The sequence below is a fragment of the Triturus cristatus genome, chromosome 7 (assembly GCF_964204655.1).
Source record: "Triturus cristatus chromosome 7, aTriCri1.1, whole genome shotgun sequence".
Taxonomy (NCBI): domain Eukaryota; kingdom Metazoa; phylum Chordata; class Amphibia; order Caudata; family Salamandridae; genus Triturus; species Triturus cristatus.
The window spans coordinates 1,233,099,523-1,233,115,342 of record NC_140590.1 but is presented as its reverse complement, the minus strand read 5'-3'; the positions used below and the strand labels follow the sequence as shown (position 1 = coordinate 1,233,115,342).

The 15,820-nt window shown below is 48.0% G+C and overlaps 1 protein-coding gene across 4 annotated transcripts in view; it reads right to left on the bottom strand.

The window, feature by feature from the left end:
• Positions 1 to 574: 574 nt before the first annotated feature.
• LOC146811699 (crk-like protein) overlaps positions 575 to 15,820 on the bottom strand; it is a 111,533-nt gene continuing 96,287 nt past the window's right edge. For all 4 annotated transcript variants that reach the window (XM_085618673.1, XM_085618674.1, XM_085618675.1 and 1 more), the window contains one exon: positions 575 to 1,745. In XM_085618673.1, the coding sequence (XP_085474799.1) occupies positions 1,383 to 1,745 (363 nt within the window). In that variant the 3' untranslated portion in view covers positions 575 to 1,382. The remainder of the gene's footprint in view (positions 1,746 to 15,820) is intronic.

Genomic DNA, 15,820 nt, shown 5'->3' with positions numbered 1-15,820 from the left:
TGCCTCCGACAGACCTTACTTCGCAGGGCCATCGTATGGGTTTCATCACGGCAGAGACATAATAGTCTCAGCCCTGGGCATTTCAGTTTTAAACCTTTAGGTGTCCAGGGCTGAGTGTCCGTCAGTGACGCTCGTCAAACAGTGAGGTGGGGTCAACAGTCTCACTGACCACATCCCACTCTGTGACGAGTAAGGGACATAACAAGGTCAGCCAAAGAGAGGAGGCAGCAGTGCCAATCATCAGGAACCACAGAGGCTGCCCTCCTGCCACCCAACATCACCTCTGTGGCATGGCACGTTTTTTTATTTTAATGTTTGGTGCATGCATGCATGCATGTGTGTATGAATGTATGTGTTTTTGTGAGTGTGTGCTGTGAATAGGTGTGTGTATGCATGTGTGCATATGTATATGCTTGTGATTGGTGAGTGAATATAGGTGACGTGAATGCATGGCTGTGAGTGTGCATGTGTGCGTGAGAGGGCGGTTTGCCCCCTTGCTCGAATTACCAGCCGCCACTGGTAGTAAATACTTTTCAAGGGATGGTATTTGTTTTGTAGCTCAAGGGGTCAAAGGTACAAATTAAATGTTGTATTTAATGTTATCTTTTTTATATTATGTACAACATTGTTATGGCATAATTCAACTTTCCATGTAAAATGCTGAGAGCTATTGGGTCCTAAATGTCGTCTAAAAAAAGATTGCTCCACTAAAGTTAATAATACATAGTACACCAAATGGGACAATATTTTTATAAATTATATTTAGGACATTATTTTCTTGTCAGGCGAAATGTCTATAAACGATAATCTGACATACAACTAGCTACATGTATGAAGACGAAACATGAATAATTTATCAAAAGAACAACAACCATGGTCTGAGTGGCATCAAAGCAGATATATATACTGTGCTATAAATACAAATTCTGAGTTGAGTTTAGCTCTGGCCAGAGAGATGGAAAATTAGGAAAACAGTTCCTGAGTGGTAATTCATAGTAATGTAGTCTTGTACAGAAATTGTACAAGTGCCATGGTCTTCCGATTAGGTGAATGGCACATCTGTGGGTCATACTCACTGGGTAATGTAGACTGTAGTCAGATTCACTTCACATAAAGCGGTTGAGTTCGAAAGGCAGAGAAATGCTCGCTAAAGACAACATAAAGGGGATTATCCCTTTTTTGAATGTTCAAAACAAAAAGTGATGAATAATGCATGTTAAAGTCTCTGAAATTATTTTCTGCTGAAAATCGACTGGTTTCAATTAACAGTAATTTAGTTAATTATCATTTAAATGGTTTAGAGTTTGTCAGCTTCCAGCCTTCAGATTCCAGGTCCTTTGTATTGAAATTTGGGCTAAACCAGATTGCACTGTCAAAGAGATCTAATAAATCTTTCTGACATAGGGCACCGGAATCAGGCCCTGCTTCCCCTCGTGGTTCTGGGCAGTCCACCAGTAGTTTTGTGATTGCTTCAGCACTTTCAGTACCTCGCCCACTTTGAAAGGCAGATTGTCCTCCTCCAGATCCTGGAAATCATAGAGCGCTAGGACCCAGAGAGCGTCCATCCCGTCTGATGGGGTGGCTTTGTCCGCACACCGAGAAAGGGCCTTAAAGATGGGCTCCTTCAATGTGGCAGTATCCAAGTAATGGGCGGTGTAAAAATCCAGCAGGGTGGGGAAATTTGGGAATTCTTTTGGCCCCATGGTTAGCATTGCCGGAAGGCTGTGGATAATGTAGTGCCGCACCTACGATGAGAAGAAATGAGAACAAGATCAGAATGGTACAGGGAGGAAGAACCTTATTTACAAATCATGAGAGGTCAATCTGACATTTCAGGAATTGAGGCAGTCAAATGTAATCCAGGATGGGGCAGGTAGTAGACAAGGATGTTACGGGAGCAAGAACTTTTGTTTACAGACTAATGAGGAGTCAAAGTTTGGGAAATGTGAGAATCAAGTCAGACATCATGTGTCTGAGTACTCTTCATATAAGTCACTTAAGCCACTTTCCATTTGAATGGATATCTGTGCATTACACAGATGGAAATCAAGCCGTCTACTCTCTATTTTGTTTGAAAAAATATATCTGGGCTGTGCAGAGAGTGCACTGAGGGTTCAAAGAGACTGACTGATGCTACAAAGGACATGTCTGGGGCCATAACCCACAACAACACGTTCAAGGCAAAACGATGCCATTGGGTATGTTGTAAGGGCACACTGGCTGCCACTGTCACTGTAGCAATGTGTAGTAACGAGGTCCACGCAGGTTGATGTAGTTCAAGATGTTTTATTGTAGTTAGTTACATGTTCTGTAGATCAGCCCCACTAGGACCAGCCAGCATGCTGCTCAGCCCACACTCAACTGTGACTTCTCCTCACAAGCTCCCAACATTCCTAAGCGCATCATCACTGCAACATTCCACTGGCTGAGTTGATGGTAAAATGGTAAAACTGGCTCTCTTCCACTCAGGGCCCTTACTAACGGGTGGTTTGGAGTAAGTGTAGGAACTTGTCCCGTCTGTGGCCTCTATGAAGAAACAATTGCCCATTTCCTGTTTGTCTGCCCTGCATATGCTAACCCTAGACGAGCATGGCTGTCTCCTTTGTGTAAAACCCTGGCCACAAGGAGTTCCGCCGTTGCCCTAAGACTTCTATGCACAAGTACCCTCCCAGTTCTCTCAATTGCCCTAGCTAAATACCTGGGTTGGGCTTGGTCCTTAAGGCTTAAGGCCCTTAGGGAAACTCCGGGAATACCCCCGTAGGGCTTCTTGGGATGCTGGTTGTAAATCCCCTTGTGTGAATAGAAGTATTATTCTGAATTATATTATATTTTCATCTTTAGTCTGTCGACACGTTTAATTCTTGTCTTAACTGCAACTTTTAGATATTTAATGGATGATTTTATGTATTTAAGAGGAAATTGACTTGTGATACACTTGTGATACTTTTGTGTTTTTACATGTTTGTGTCTTGTATGAGTTTTTTTTAAATTCGAATAAAGACTATGATGATGATGGTAAAACATTAACATGGACAGTATACTAGGATACTACATATTACCATTTCTTATATAACAAAAGCAATTAAGATAGGAAACTGAAAAGGGAGAAACATAAATGAGGAAAGAAAAAGAGGAATACAGAAACAGCATAAACTATGCAAAGAAATGAACAAGAAAGATAGGTGAAAGTAGAAAAAGAGGAAGAGACAGATGAAAACAAAACAGAAAAATATAACCCATCCTCCCTTCTATAAATAACAACAGAAAAGAGTAGGAAGACCCAGTGAAAGAAAACATTGAGGAAAAGACAAAACATGAAAGCACTAATGACTACCCCTCAGACACACCTACTGGCCAGGCAGGCAAGCAAGAAAGCAAGGCATAGCACAACACAACAAAACACTGGACTACAACCAGACACACACACAGTGGAGAAGAAAGAGTAACATCAAGCAGAAGGAAGAATAAAAATTAAAAAACGCACTACGGTAAGAGAAAGACAGAAGACAAAGAAAGACTGACAACAAGGATAAAGTTCAGAATCCACCGATGACAAGAAGAAAAAATGTCACAAGGAAAACTGAACACGAGAAAGAAACAGGGAAAATGAGAGGAAAATGCTGTAAGATCCCTCATACAAACCCCATTACTATATTGACAAAGTAATTTAATATGAACATACCATTACGTTGCAAGATTGATAATGTAATATATAACAAGAATATTACGTTGAGAAAATAACACAAATGGGACGGAAACCCATGAAACACACCCTATGTAAAGGTAAAGATGTACGCAACGTATGTGAGAATGGGACTAAAACCGATGACCAACCCCTACCCCGAGGAAAAAGGGTCAGAAACTATTATGAACGGGACAAAAACCCATGAAATTATAGCCCTTGTAAAGACAAGACCAAATTAGAGGTCATATACTGTGCAGTGAAGTAATGGGACTTAAACCCATACAACACAAGTAAGAAAGCATGGGACTGAAACCCCTGACCTACCTTAAGACAAAAGGGAGGTTAGATATTGTTAACTAATGTATATGGGTCTGAACCCATAACCTGTCCCTAAGAATAAGGATGGTTAACACATGCAAAGAAGACTAACACCTATGCATAGATCTCTTGAAAGGGGGTAAGAACCGTAAGTAGCCCAAGAAGGCAACTGTATTGTGAGCAAATGGGACTAAAACCCATTGCCATCCCAATATTGGGAAGATTGCATGCATGCATGTAAATTGAAATAATGAACTCTTGACGGTGTGTACCTAGGGTCCATGTACATACAATATTGAGCACAACAACAAAAATCATACAATCCTATGAAGGATAAAACTTGAGAAAACAGTAACATCATGAAATGTACAACAAGCCAAAACATAGATGCATATGGTAAAACAGGCTTAAATTACCATTCGCTTTAACATTTAATTTGCAGACAGTTACAAAATATGTGTGTACGTGTCACCGTATCCATGTGACACTCAGCAGAGTTGGACCAAACACACTTGGAAGACACATTCCGGTAACAGCAGTTGCATGGGGAATGGCATCCATATAGTGTAAAGATGTTCACATGGAACACTGTGAGTCAGAAAAAGTCACGACAAGTGGCAGCTTCAGCCAACAAAAAGAAATATAACGTTCCTCTAACTGTGCTTGACACCAGCAAAACAAACGATGAAGAAAATACATGCAGAACTGCTGGTTCAAAGAAAGTGCCATGTCTTTGAAATATACGATGACCCTTGGTATGTAAGACTACCAGCCAACCAAGAAAACACGAATAAAACTGTAGGCAAAGTTCAGTGTCCAGCGCTGGTTTAATAGCAAAACAAAAACAATAAACAAAAACACAAACTCACCAGATCCTCTTGATGCCTGACATTTTCAAAATTAATCAGCAGTTACTCCAATTACGTTAATTGGTAGAAAGTTCTTGTGGTTTTCCGGTGCTCAACAAAACCACCAAGCACCAGGTAAAGCATATCAGGACACAGCGACGTTACCCTACTCACGTTAAATGTGTCAATTAACTTTATTGTCAATACAAAGAACAAGGTTGGCAGACATCAGCAGAAAGAAAACAGCACGGTGCATTTCAAGCCTACACAGAGTGCCTGCAGGCTACAACCCCAAAATGGCAGCACGCTGTAAAGACGCCTGTCGGGAGGCTCCAGGCACATTAGTGCTCAAAAAACGTCTATGAGCAGCACTATTCGTGTCGAACTGCTGCTACGTAATGGAAGACATGTAGATCATGCACCCGACCGTCGTAGGGCAGGTAAGGCTCGTGCAACAGATTTGAACTGGCACAGTGTCAGTGACAGTTAAACTGCCCCATAATGTCAAGGACACGTCACTTACCAGTGTAGATTGTAACACTGCAGCCTTTGCTGGGTGCTGCAAAGACAAGCCTCCTCTCCCGAGCTGCGTCCTCACTGCCGGCAACGGTGCGTCCCCTGCTGCCTCAGCTCCATGAGCTCCATCCTTAGTTACTCTCCTCAACTCTCCTCTGGCCGGTCCCACCAGCCTGGTTCTCCAATCCTGGTCCGAGCTCCACTCTTCTTTCGAGCTCTCCCACTTGCAGCCCACCTCTTTCCTTCCCACTGCCTCGGGCCTGCACTCAGTGCCGGAGTCAGAGGTGCGCGGCAGTCGGCGGGCTCTTCCGCAATCCGCAGCCCACTCCCTCACCTCCCACTGTCCAATCAGGAGGTCTGGGACTAGCGCGAAGGCAAGGGAGTGCTCCAGTTGTTGCCACCAACTGCCCTGCTCCTTGCCATTCATTTCAGTGGCGCGCTGCTGAAGTCGCCTGGGACGCAGCATAGGTGCCCCATTTGAAACCAGTCATTTTGCGCTTTCTCTGGCCACTCCCTTCAGGATGACATCACTCCTCTCGCATGTGCTTCGAGGGCGAGCAATAGACCGGCCAGCACATGCGCAGAAGGTGTCTCTGACCTGTGACCTGTCCTGACTCCATTCCTAGGAAAAAACAAAACACAAAACAGAATAATTTTTGATTTGTGTTCGACTTCGAATCTGACACGGGGCAGTGAGCACTTCATTTGAGGCTGCTCCATTGCGTGTGGTGTCTCTCGTCTCCTCCCCGATCCTCGTCCCGAGTCTAGTGGAGCAACGCCCCTTTCGCCCCTATGCACCAGCCGCCACTGGAAGGGGGTCACACAGATTCTTTTCAAGAACATTAGTGAGCTGCTGCTGCATCATGTATTGAAAACACACAGTCCTAGACTGCCCTCTGGTGCACATATTTTGAATGTTAGATGTAAAAGCTTGTAAAACTTGCAGCTACATCTAACGTGTGGCACATATTTACATGTTTATTTTTTGCATATAACATCTCCCCTACTTTATATTTCAGCACATTTTAACATTAATAAAGCAGGCATATGGTCTCTACTGTCACAAAAGCTGCCAAAACAAGAGTAATTTCTGAGAGCACCTTTCTCTACAAGGTCTCTTACACAATAACTTATTCCTACAGGGAAAGACAAAGACATTCAGTCCTGTTCAGGGTCCACGCTACACTTTCAAGCACAGAGTGCAGCTGCCCTGCTCTATTTTCTGAAACTCTGTCACTTTTGTGTGGTGATTGGTGTCTGTCAATGTGCTGAACCAGCTGTGAAGACAGTTTGCAGTGCTGCTGCCCGTAATGTATCCGTGCCAGTTGTGTGTGAGGTTCGCTTAACATCTTGGTGCACCTTCCTTGTTTCCGGGACATGAGCACCTGCTGCTGGTGCCCAAAATGTTCTGTTATTCCTGTAGGGGACCCTGAAAATGTAATCCTTCATTAGCTTGGTTAGTTCTGTCTCTGAGATTGCCGCTGCCCGCGTCCCAAGCAGTGGGACATCAGCAGGGCAGTATGTTAGTGGCCGCCCGTCGGAGCCTTCCCCTTTGCTGCCTCGCGCGCGAGGCTACGCCCACCAAGGTATGACTCCCATAGTTTGGAGCTGGAGGCGGGCCGTTGGGGGCGGGGGGCGCGGCTTGCCCCCCCCTACTTAGGTGGCCCGCTCGCCCAGTTCCTCCTCTGTTCCCTGCGCCGCTCCCGCCTGGACACGCGATTTCAGGACCGTCGTATCGTCGTCGTCGTCGCCGCTCGTCATTACGGTATGTCCATGCTTGCCTCCCCCCCTCGGCCCCGTCCCTGGGTTAAGCCCAGGTAGTACAGGGGCCCTGTGGTCGGATACCACGGGGGGGGGGCGGAGATGGTCGGGCAGGGTCGGAAGCGGCAGGGTGGCGGTGAGTTGCGGGACAGGGATCGACAATGGTGTTGGTTATGCTTCGACGCTAGGATCGCCTCAAACAGGCCTGGAAAGCCCTACGGGTCGGGTTTCCCGGGGGTGCCAAGGGGCTGCAGCAACTCTCTAGAGCGTCCCTTCGCTCAGCTCAGTCCCAGCAGTGCACTAGACTCGTTCTCATTGCCGCGCACCTGTCTCTCAGTGGGCCACACGCAGTGTATCGGCCGGGATGTTACCAGGCTCCCAGCACCTGGAGTCTCCTCAGTTCATCCGGCGATGCGCTTACCTCTACTTAGGTAGGCCGCACTTCACGACGCTCCACACACGCAGTGGTCTTTGCGGCACTTAACTTTCTGCACGCGGCTCTCCCCACCTCGATTTTCGGCATCCTCGCTTTCTCCTTGCCACTCTGCGAGCAGCGGTGGCATGCCTGCACTGCCAGCCGCCTGCGAGGTACCCGGGCCCGCGATCGTCTCTTAGGCATAGCTATTGGGTCTGCCGCTTTTCACCGTCTCATTTTCGGCATCCGATCCCTTCTCTCCACGCACTGCATGCGTTACGGCAATGTCGCAGTCTCTCGGGCACTGTCAGGCACGGTAGTAAACAGTGCGGGGTTTCTTTGGTTGCGGGCAAGGCGGTCGCGGAGGTAGCCTTAAATTGTTCGTGGTAGCGGGGTAGGGAGGACCAGATCGGGTGCCCCCCCCCCCCCTTTTAACCGATTGAACAATCGAACGCTGGCCTTACATTTAGGAAATAACAGCCTTTGGACTCACACCCGGAGACATTGGAGGTTATTGATTTAATTCGCAAATTCCTTGAATCAGTCCATAGCTCACGCAATTCTCTGTTACTGATCGTTTTACTCACCGGCGTTTCTTCGTAATTTTAGTATTTCCGGGTGCCAAGGCAGCCAATGCCGTGGCTGCACATATTCTGGGAGTCTTCAGAAAAAAGGCAGACTCATGAAGGAAAGGTGACTTTGGATTGGAGTCTTTTGAGCTCCATGGCCAATCCTAGCGTGTTGCACAGTTTCTGAGGTTCTCATTGAATGTCGAGGCCGCACTTGTTTTCGGCAGCATGTAATTGTAAACACTGTCCGATCCGACGGCCGGAGTTGGTGGGCGTTTGTATTTTTATTATGGGCTGGCCCTAGATAAGGGGAAGTTGCGGATACAGCACTCACATTGGATTCGGTTAGTCGCGGAGGTATCCTTAAAGTGTTCGTGGTAAGCGGGGTAGGGAGGACCAGATCGGGTGCCCCCCCCCCCTTTTTTTACGCCGATCGTCCCAGCGGCTGCCCAGTGCGCGATTGCTAAGGTAAGGCGCTGGAAAGGAATTTTTGCTTTGGTCACCCACACCCCCTAGTTGCCGATCGTTTGCCGTAAAAGCGGCGGGGTAGGGTGCAGGGGACGCCGAGTGTGGGTGCGAGGCTGGGGGAGGGGTCTTTGTGGTGCAGGGCTTTCAGGCCGTTGGTTTCCTGTGCCGTGCGACTCCTGTGGCCCTGCTTCCTGGTCTGGCGTCGGTCACGCGGTTGTGCCCTTGGTCTGGCGCGGTGTTCATTGGGGAGTGCGGGGCAGTGCCGCCTCTCGTCTTTCCCCAGTCCATGTGGCGCTAGGCCCCGATTTTGGCAGTGTGTGTGTCGTGGGGATCAGCCACAGCTAATAATCTTGGCAAATTGCAATGCTAGCGTTCGCATTCCTGCCTCCTGATAGATAATGTGTCCAGCAGCTTTAACTGCTGCGTCTAAATTTGAGTTTACCAGCTATCCAAAATTTGTCATTGACTTGTGGCTTGATTGACTTCCAATACCTGCGATTCGAGTCGCGATATATCAGTATGCAGCATTATATTTAAAAGCCAAGTTCGCATATTTAGTGTACCATGCTGACCTGCTGCCTGCACGCATTGTCTTTGCCGTGATAGCATACGTTTTAGTTTTATCGGTGGATTCAGACCGTCGGGGATCTAAGGTTGCACCATCTGTAAGTGTAATGTTTTGGGCTTATGTTGCTTACCTTTACTTGAGCTGGGGCATGTTCAGTGTATCTCAATCTATTCTTGCAGTTCCCGGTGCCAGGGCAGCAATTCTGCAACTCTAACAGCCCTTTTGCTTTCTTTTATTTACTGGGTTACACCCAGACATTTCTGTTTCTGGGGATGGGGTATGTGTGGGCACCTAGACCACACTAAATTGTGGTACATCTTGGGGCATGCTAAAAAAGCACCCAGACGTTAATTACTGTTGCTGGTGTTGGGCCTTGACACTTCAGTCCGAACCATTCGTGCATTGACACATTATGGGGCATATTTCTTGCACCCTAATGTTGTTTGGTATTGAGATTGGGACACTGGTTCTGGCCATAGTCTGATCAGGGCCCCAGTCTCTCGGTTCTCTCTAAACGACTTGGTGGGCATATTAGATGCACCAATGATTTGCTCGCCGCTCCCACAGCCTTGGGTTGGAATCCGATGTTTCATATACAGACTTTCATCCTTCAGCTTTTGATGCTAGGAATGCCACTGAATGGATGTGTTTGAGTGACTAGGTGGTGATGTGCAGCGCCTGCATCCAGCGGCCCCCGGTGGGGTCAGGGCATGTTCTTTGGCGTCTAGGTACACAGGCGGGCAGAGATGCTGACGAGGCCTGAAGGGGGCGGTGTGTGCTTTACTATTGCCTGCCTCCCAATGCATATGCGTACTAACAGCACGGCTGCTTTTAGCAAAAAGCTAAACTCACGCAGACACCATCATGCAACCCTCAATACATAATTAAGTCCTGTTAAAGGACGACGTTATTGCTTGCTTACTGCGTTTTGGAAGGTGGCGCTTTTGTACACAGGATGTGGAGGGATATGCAGGCTTTGTTTGTTTTCAGTTCTCATGAGCCTTCGATAGCTCAGTGGATAGAGCGGAGGATTGTAGTGGGGGAGCTGACAATGGACTGTTTTTGAACTTTCTGCCCTTTGTAAGGAGCGGTGTAGTTGGGAAATAGTATTAATGTATTATGTGCACCTCGTGAATAGTCAAGTTGCCATAAGGAATGCTAAGGTATTGAGTGCAGCTTGTCATACAGCTCATCTAGGTACATTGAAATGTTAGTGTATCGCTTGGGGGGGGTTGGATCCCAGATACGTGTAGGCGCCTGCATTGCTGAAGAGAGGATTTCCACGTGGGGGTTACCGCGTAGGAAAAAAGAGGATTTCACCTGGTTTGTCACAAGAATTTTTCTCTAGGGTTCATGGTTCCTCAAGTAGTTAGACTGGCTCTATGCCAAGCGCTCCCACTTTCAATACTGATTTCATTTGTGCAACGTGTACAGCAAAGGGTGCCAGAAGGGTGCTAAATTGTAGAGTCGGGCCTGGTGGCCTAGGGGATTATAATGGCCTGGGTTCGACCTCATGGCCACTGTTCTGATCCCTATGGGTCTTTCCAGCCTGGTATCATTCGGAGATGGATAAAATGAGTTCCATTGAGTTGGAGAGCAATAACCATCTGTTATTCAGCACCAAGAGTACTTGCCCCCCCCCCCCCTTTTTTGGCTAATACATGTTACAATTTATTGGTAATAACTGTGCGTGAAAGATACATATTACACAGGCATACATTATTATGGTTGATCAAGCTTTTGATCAAACACCAGCCATCAGCACACTGAGCCGGGCATCGAAGCCAAGGGTTAGGCCTGCAGGAGTATCAGCTGAAGGCAACATATAGAAACAGGTCCAGATATACACTGGGGGGGCAAGCCCCTGCAACCAAAAGGAGGCCGGGTTGCCTCAATAAGACCTATCCCTCGCGCTTTAGCCTGGGCGGTTGTGGGTATCGTTTTCAGGTGATAAACTTTAATTATAAGTAAATTAAAAAGTAGGAATGAACCGAAATATTTCAACAATATTTATCTTGGTTTGAGTTTATATGAACCATTGAACAACAAGGCTAGAATAAGACTTCATCACCTATTCACTGTTACTTAATTTGCAAAAATATTCATTAAGCCTGCATTACCTGGTTAAGTACGATAGATCCCAAGAATGCTAGGTCATTATTGGCAGTAGAAAGGCTAAAACAAGGAGATGTTGATATTGGTCAAGTTGCAGTAAGCAATAGGATAGTAATACAATGTGAAGGGTAGCAAAAGTAGGGAGTCAATGGCCGATAAGGCAAATACGGCAGTCATAGTGGCAGCTTAGTCTATACAGGAAAGGGAGCAGCATGAGCTGTTTTGAGACAGGCGGAAGGCCTGGGTTTGTCTATCATACTTAACATCTTTGAGGTTATTCTCCCTGTTCCTCGGGGAGGCCAGGGAAAGCACGGAGTGACATGGTTGACCGAGACTTAGCCTGGCTTGCCGCTGCTGCGACCTTGTGAGGTTTGTTTATGTATTGTATGAAGGTGACAGAGGCTGTCACTGTGGTTTGATAGGCGCCAGGGCCAGATGAGGTTCAGTGCAGGGCCACATTTGGGGGGGCAATTCCAGGCGTAAGCTTCTAGCCAGGCAGCTCTGGGAATTAGGCAGGCGTACGATTAGCTAAGAGTTTGGTCAAACTGAGGGAGAGCATATCGACCACAAACAATTGGGGAACCAGAAAACGCTTTACAAAGCAATGCTGTAGATTTCTGGTAGAATGCTGTATGGATAGGCTTCAGGGATAAGGCCATGACCTTTCTGGACGGGGCATTCTTCTTCGACCTGTGTCGAACTGGGACAGGAAGTAAGGAGGGCTGGATAACTCTTTATTCTACCTGCGTTGGCACACCTTGCCAGGAGTGATGGTCAAAGGTTTCGCCTTCAGCCAGCCTAGGTTAACGCCCAGCCACTCCAAGCTGAATTGTTCATGGTGGTTTCGGGCCGCATTTACGCAGCCCAGTATTTGGCCCCTGGGGTTGTCAGTGTCGTGAATTACTAACTTTCACTGAACTGGAGGTGGGCTTGGTGTTACACGAGCAGAAGTGTGGGTGTGCAGGCCTCCACCTAGGGGGTGGCTGGCGGAATCTGATGAACTACTTCAAACGGTTCACAGCACTGCACGTGGGAGAGAGTCAAGGACCTGGGCGTACTTCAACTCAGACACCCGTGTATGGCATGCCCTCAGCTACATAGTAATAAGTGAGAGAGCAGAGAGCGACCATGAGCATGACCACAGACGTGCTGCCCTCCACAGACATTTGACAGGTTAATGGGCAAGGCTAACAGAAAAGCCAGATGTAATGTCGTCATTTAAGGCGGACGTGCCCCAGGTATTGGCAAGATAGAGACACTGTCAACTATGAAGATATGAACGAGATCATAACTGGGGCTCACAACAAATCATTTGATAAAATAGACGTTTCATTTTCAAGCCACTATGGCGGCACCACGAATTACCTATAGCACAGCAACACCGGTATAACAAGGACTATAGGCACACCTAGTGACCCTTTCCAGCAGCAATAAAGTCCGAAGCTAGCTTCTGGTTATCAAGCGAGGCAATTAATACGCTGCCCAGTGGCGAGCAAGAAAAGATTGGGATGGACAGCGGGACTAGTATAAGACTCTATCGTCCAATTTAATGTAATTTAATTTGCAAGTAGAAAGGTTAAAACGAGGAAATGTTGCTAAGATATGGGTCAGTTTGCGGTACACAACAGGATATACCATGTGAAAGGAAACAAATTTATATACCCGTGATGTCAGCTTGTGTTTACATACGTAGGTAAAGTGGCTGACTCGCACGCTACCTTCACCCTGCTTGTTGGGATGTAGCTGTTGGGAACACAATTACAAGCCAGGAAGGCACTTAATTTGGCCAATTGAAGAATCTTAATAGGATTCCAGGTCCATAGGGGCTAATTCACCATGCCTTGTTACCAATGCCATATTTCCCAGCCTGAGAAACAGATTTAGGTGTTGCCCTTCCCGCTCATGCCTTTCTTGGAGCCAGGGAGTTGGGAATCATTCACATATTTGGGTCCCCGAGCTGAGAGATGCATTCTTCGGCAGCTCAGTCAGTCAAATTGGCTTTATCCGGAGTCATGATAAACGGCGTCCGATTAGCAGTTGCGTTAAAAATGTTTTGCCCAGCCGACAAATCATGCAACCCTCGCAGTAGCAACTCAGGAACCATGACGCTATCAATACATCACCTTTGTAGATAGAGCGGAAATTAAAACCTTCGTGCTAGGATATGAAGGGAATCGAAGGATTGAGGAATTCAGTTTTGGTTCAGTTCTGGCTCCATATGCAGGTACTAGATCTTCCCATAAAGACGTTAGGACGATCTGCTGTGGCTTCGCTTAGAAGGTTAGGAACACCAGTCACGTCTAAGCTTACGGCAGTGGGGCCAAAGGACATCCTTTGTTCGTCTGCCCTGGGCTTCTGTGTAAAGTTGCACATTAATGCCGTCTTTTTCGGGTTACAGTACAGGACCCCTAATTTAGCCCATTAAGCTGGATCGCAGGGCACATATAACAGCAAAGGGAGGAAGGGGGGCTCTGGCAGCGACGGTAGCCTCCCCAGAGCTGTGGCGGAGTTACAGGGCGATCTGGATGCAGACGGGTACAGTAAGGGTACCTCTGCGACAGGCGGTACAGTAAGGGTACCCCTGTCCGGCACAGTAAGGGTGCCCGAGCCAAGGTCCAGGAGCCGAAGGGGGTTCTGGGAAGACCGCGACGGCGCCCCGTTAGTCCTTCGGGCGGTTGGGGGGCCTGACCAACCGGGGGTGTGCCACAACACGCTCCGCCCCTGTCGGAAGGGGCGGGAGTAGGAGACAGATCACGTGACCCAGTGGATGATCTGTAAATAATTATGTGCCACACTGCCGGGCATCGACCCACCGTGTGTGCTGGCTCACCAGGCGGGCGGAGCAGCAAGGGGCTGCCTGCCCTGGATCGCCCGTAAGATAACCCAATTTTATTATCATACTGTGTTGTATGAAATAAACCTGCAGCAGTTCTTCACCCACAAATAAAGTGTCAGTGTAATCTTTGGGTGACGTCTGTGTATGCGTGTTGACTGAAGCGGATGACGGTGTGGTCACTATGCCGCTGCCCGCGTCCCAAGCAGTGGGACATCAGCAGGGCAGCATGTTAGTGGCCGCCCGTCGGAGCCTTCCCCTTTGCTGCCTCGCGCGCGAGGCTACGCCCACCAAGGTATGACTCCCATAGTTTGGAGCTGGAGGCGGGCCGTTGGGGGCGGGGGGCGCGGCTTGCCCCCCCCTACTTAGGTGGCCCGCTCGCCCAGTTCCTCCTCTGTTCCCTGCGCCGCTCCCGCCTGGACACGCGATTTCCCACCCTTTCCACTTACCCCACGTGTCCGGCACAGCGCGTTAGTTGGAATGTTTTAATGTTTTCTTTTGCGTTGCAGGCGGAGTTACAGGGCGATCTGGATGCAGACGGGTACAGTAAGGGTACCTCTGCGACAGGCGGTACAGTAAGGGTACCCCTGTCCGGCACAGTAAGGGTGCCCGAGCCAAGGTCCAGGAGCCGAAGGGGGTTCTGGGAAGACCGCGACGGCGCCCCGTTAGTCCTTCGGGCGGTTGGGGGGCCTGACCAACCGGGGGTGTGCCACAACACGCTCCGCCCCTGTCGGAAGGGGCGGGAGTAGGAGACAGATCACGTGACCCAGTGGATGATCTGTAAATAATTATGTGCCACACTGCCGGGCATCGACCCACCGTGTGTGCTGGCTCACCAGGCGGGCGGAGCAGCAAGGGGCTGCCTGCCCTGGATCGCCCGTAAGATAACCCAATTTTATTATCATACTGTGTTGTATGAAATAAACCTGCAGCAGTTCTTCACCCACAAATAAAGTGTCAGTGTAATCTTTGGGTGACGTCTGTGTATGCGTGTTGACTGAAGCGGATGACGGTGTGCTCACTATATCTTTCACTGGTGATGCCTGTTTGGTGCCTGAAAGAAGCTCACATTGTTGCTGCCTGTTCTTTTTGTGAGGGTTTTTGCTCTACGGCAAACCTGGACTATCCAAAGGATGTTAACTCTGCTGTTTTCTCTACTGTGACTATTCTGTTTCAGAGGCAGGCTTGCACTGCTGGTGTGTTAGTGCCTCCCCTTCGTAAAGGTTTAGTGTTCAGCATTCCCTCAATGCTTAAACGTGCCAGATGTGCATACCCCTTAGTGCTATTTGAAACATATTAGCCAATTATTTTGGGTGTGCCTTCACTGATTTTTGGGTTATTGAAATTGATCAGACGCAGAGTGAACATTAGTTGTTGGCTTTCAAGTTTGACATCCATAATAGTTTGCTATAACCCAGTCTTCATAATACTGCATACAAGTGAGACCATAGGACTGACTGTCTGCTGTACGATGGGACTCGACCCTTTGCATCCCCGGGAAGACCCAGTTTGATCGGACAACTGCCCTTTCTTCAAGCTAGACGTCCACACACATGGGTAGTGGAGCCCTTGAGGTCACCCTGATGTGCTGCCTAGACAATGGTGCAGAGGCTGTGGACGCAACTATGATTTTGTGGGCCTGAGATCCTTCCAGACTGCTTGGAGTGTTTTGGGGAGGAGACAGAGCAGTGTCACAGTGAGTGAGAGCCCGGCTGCTCATGCTG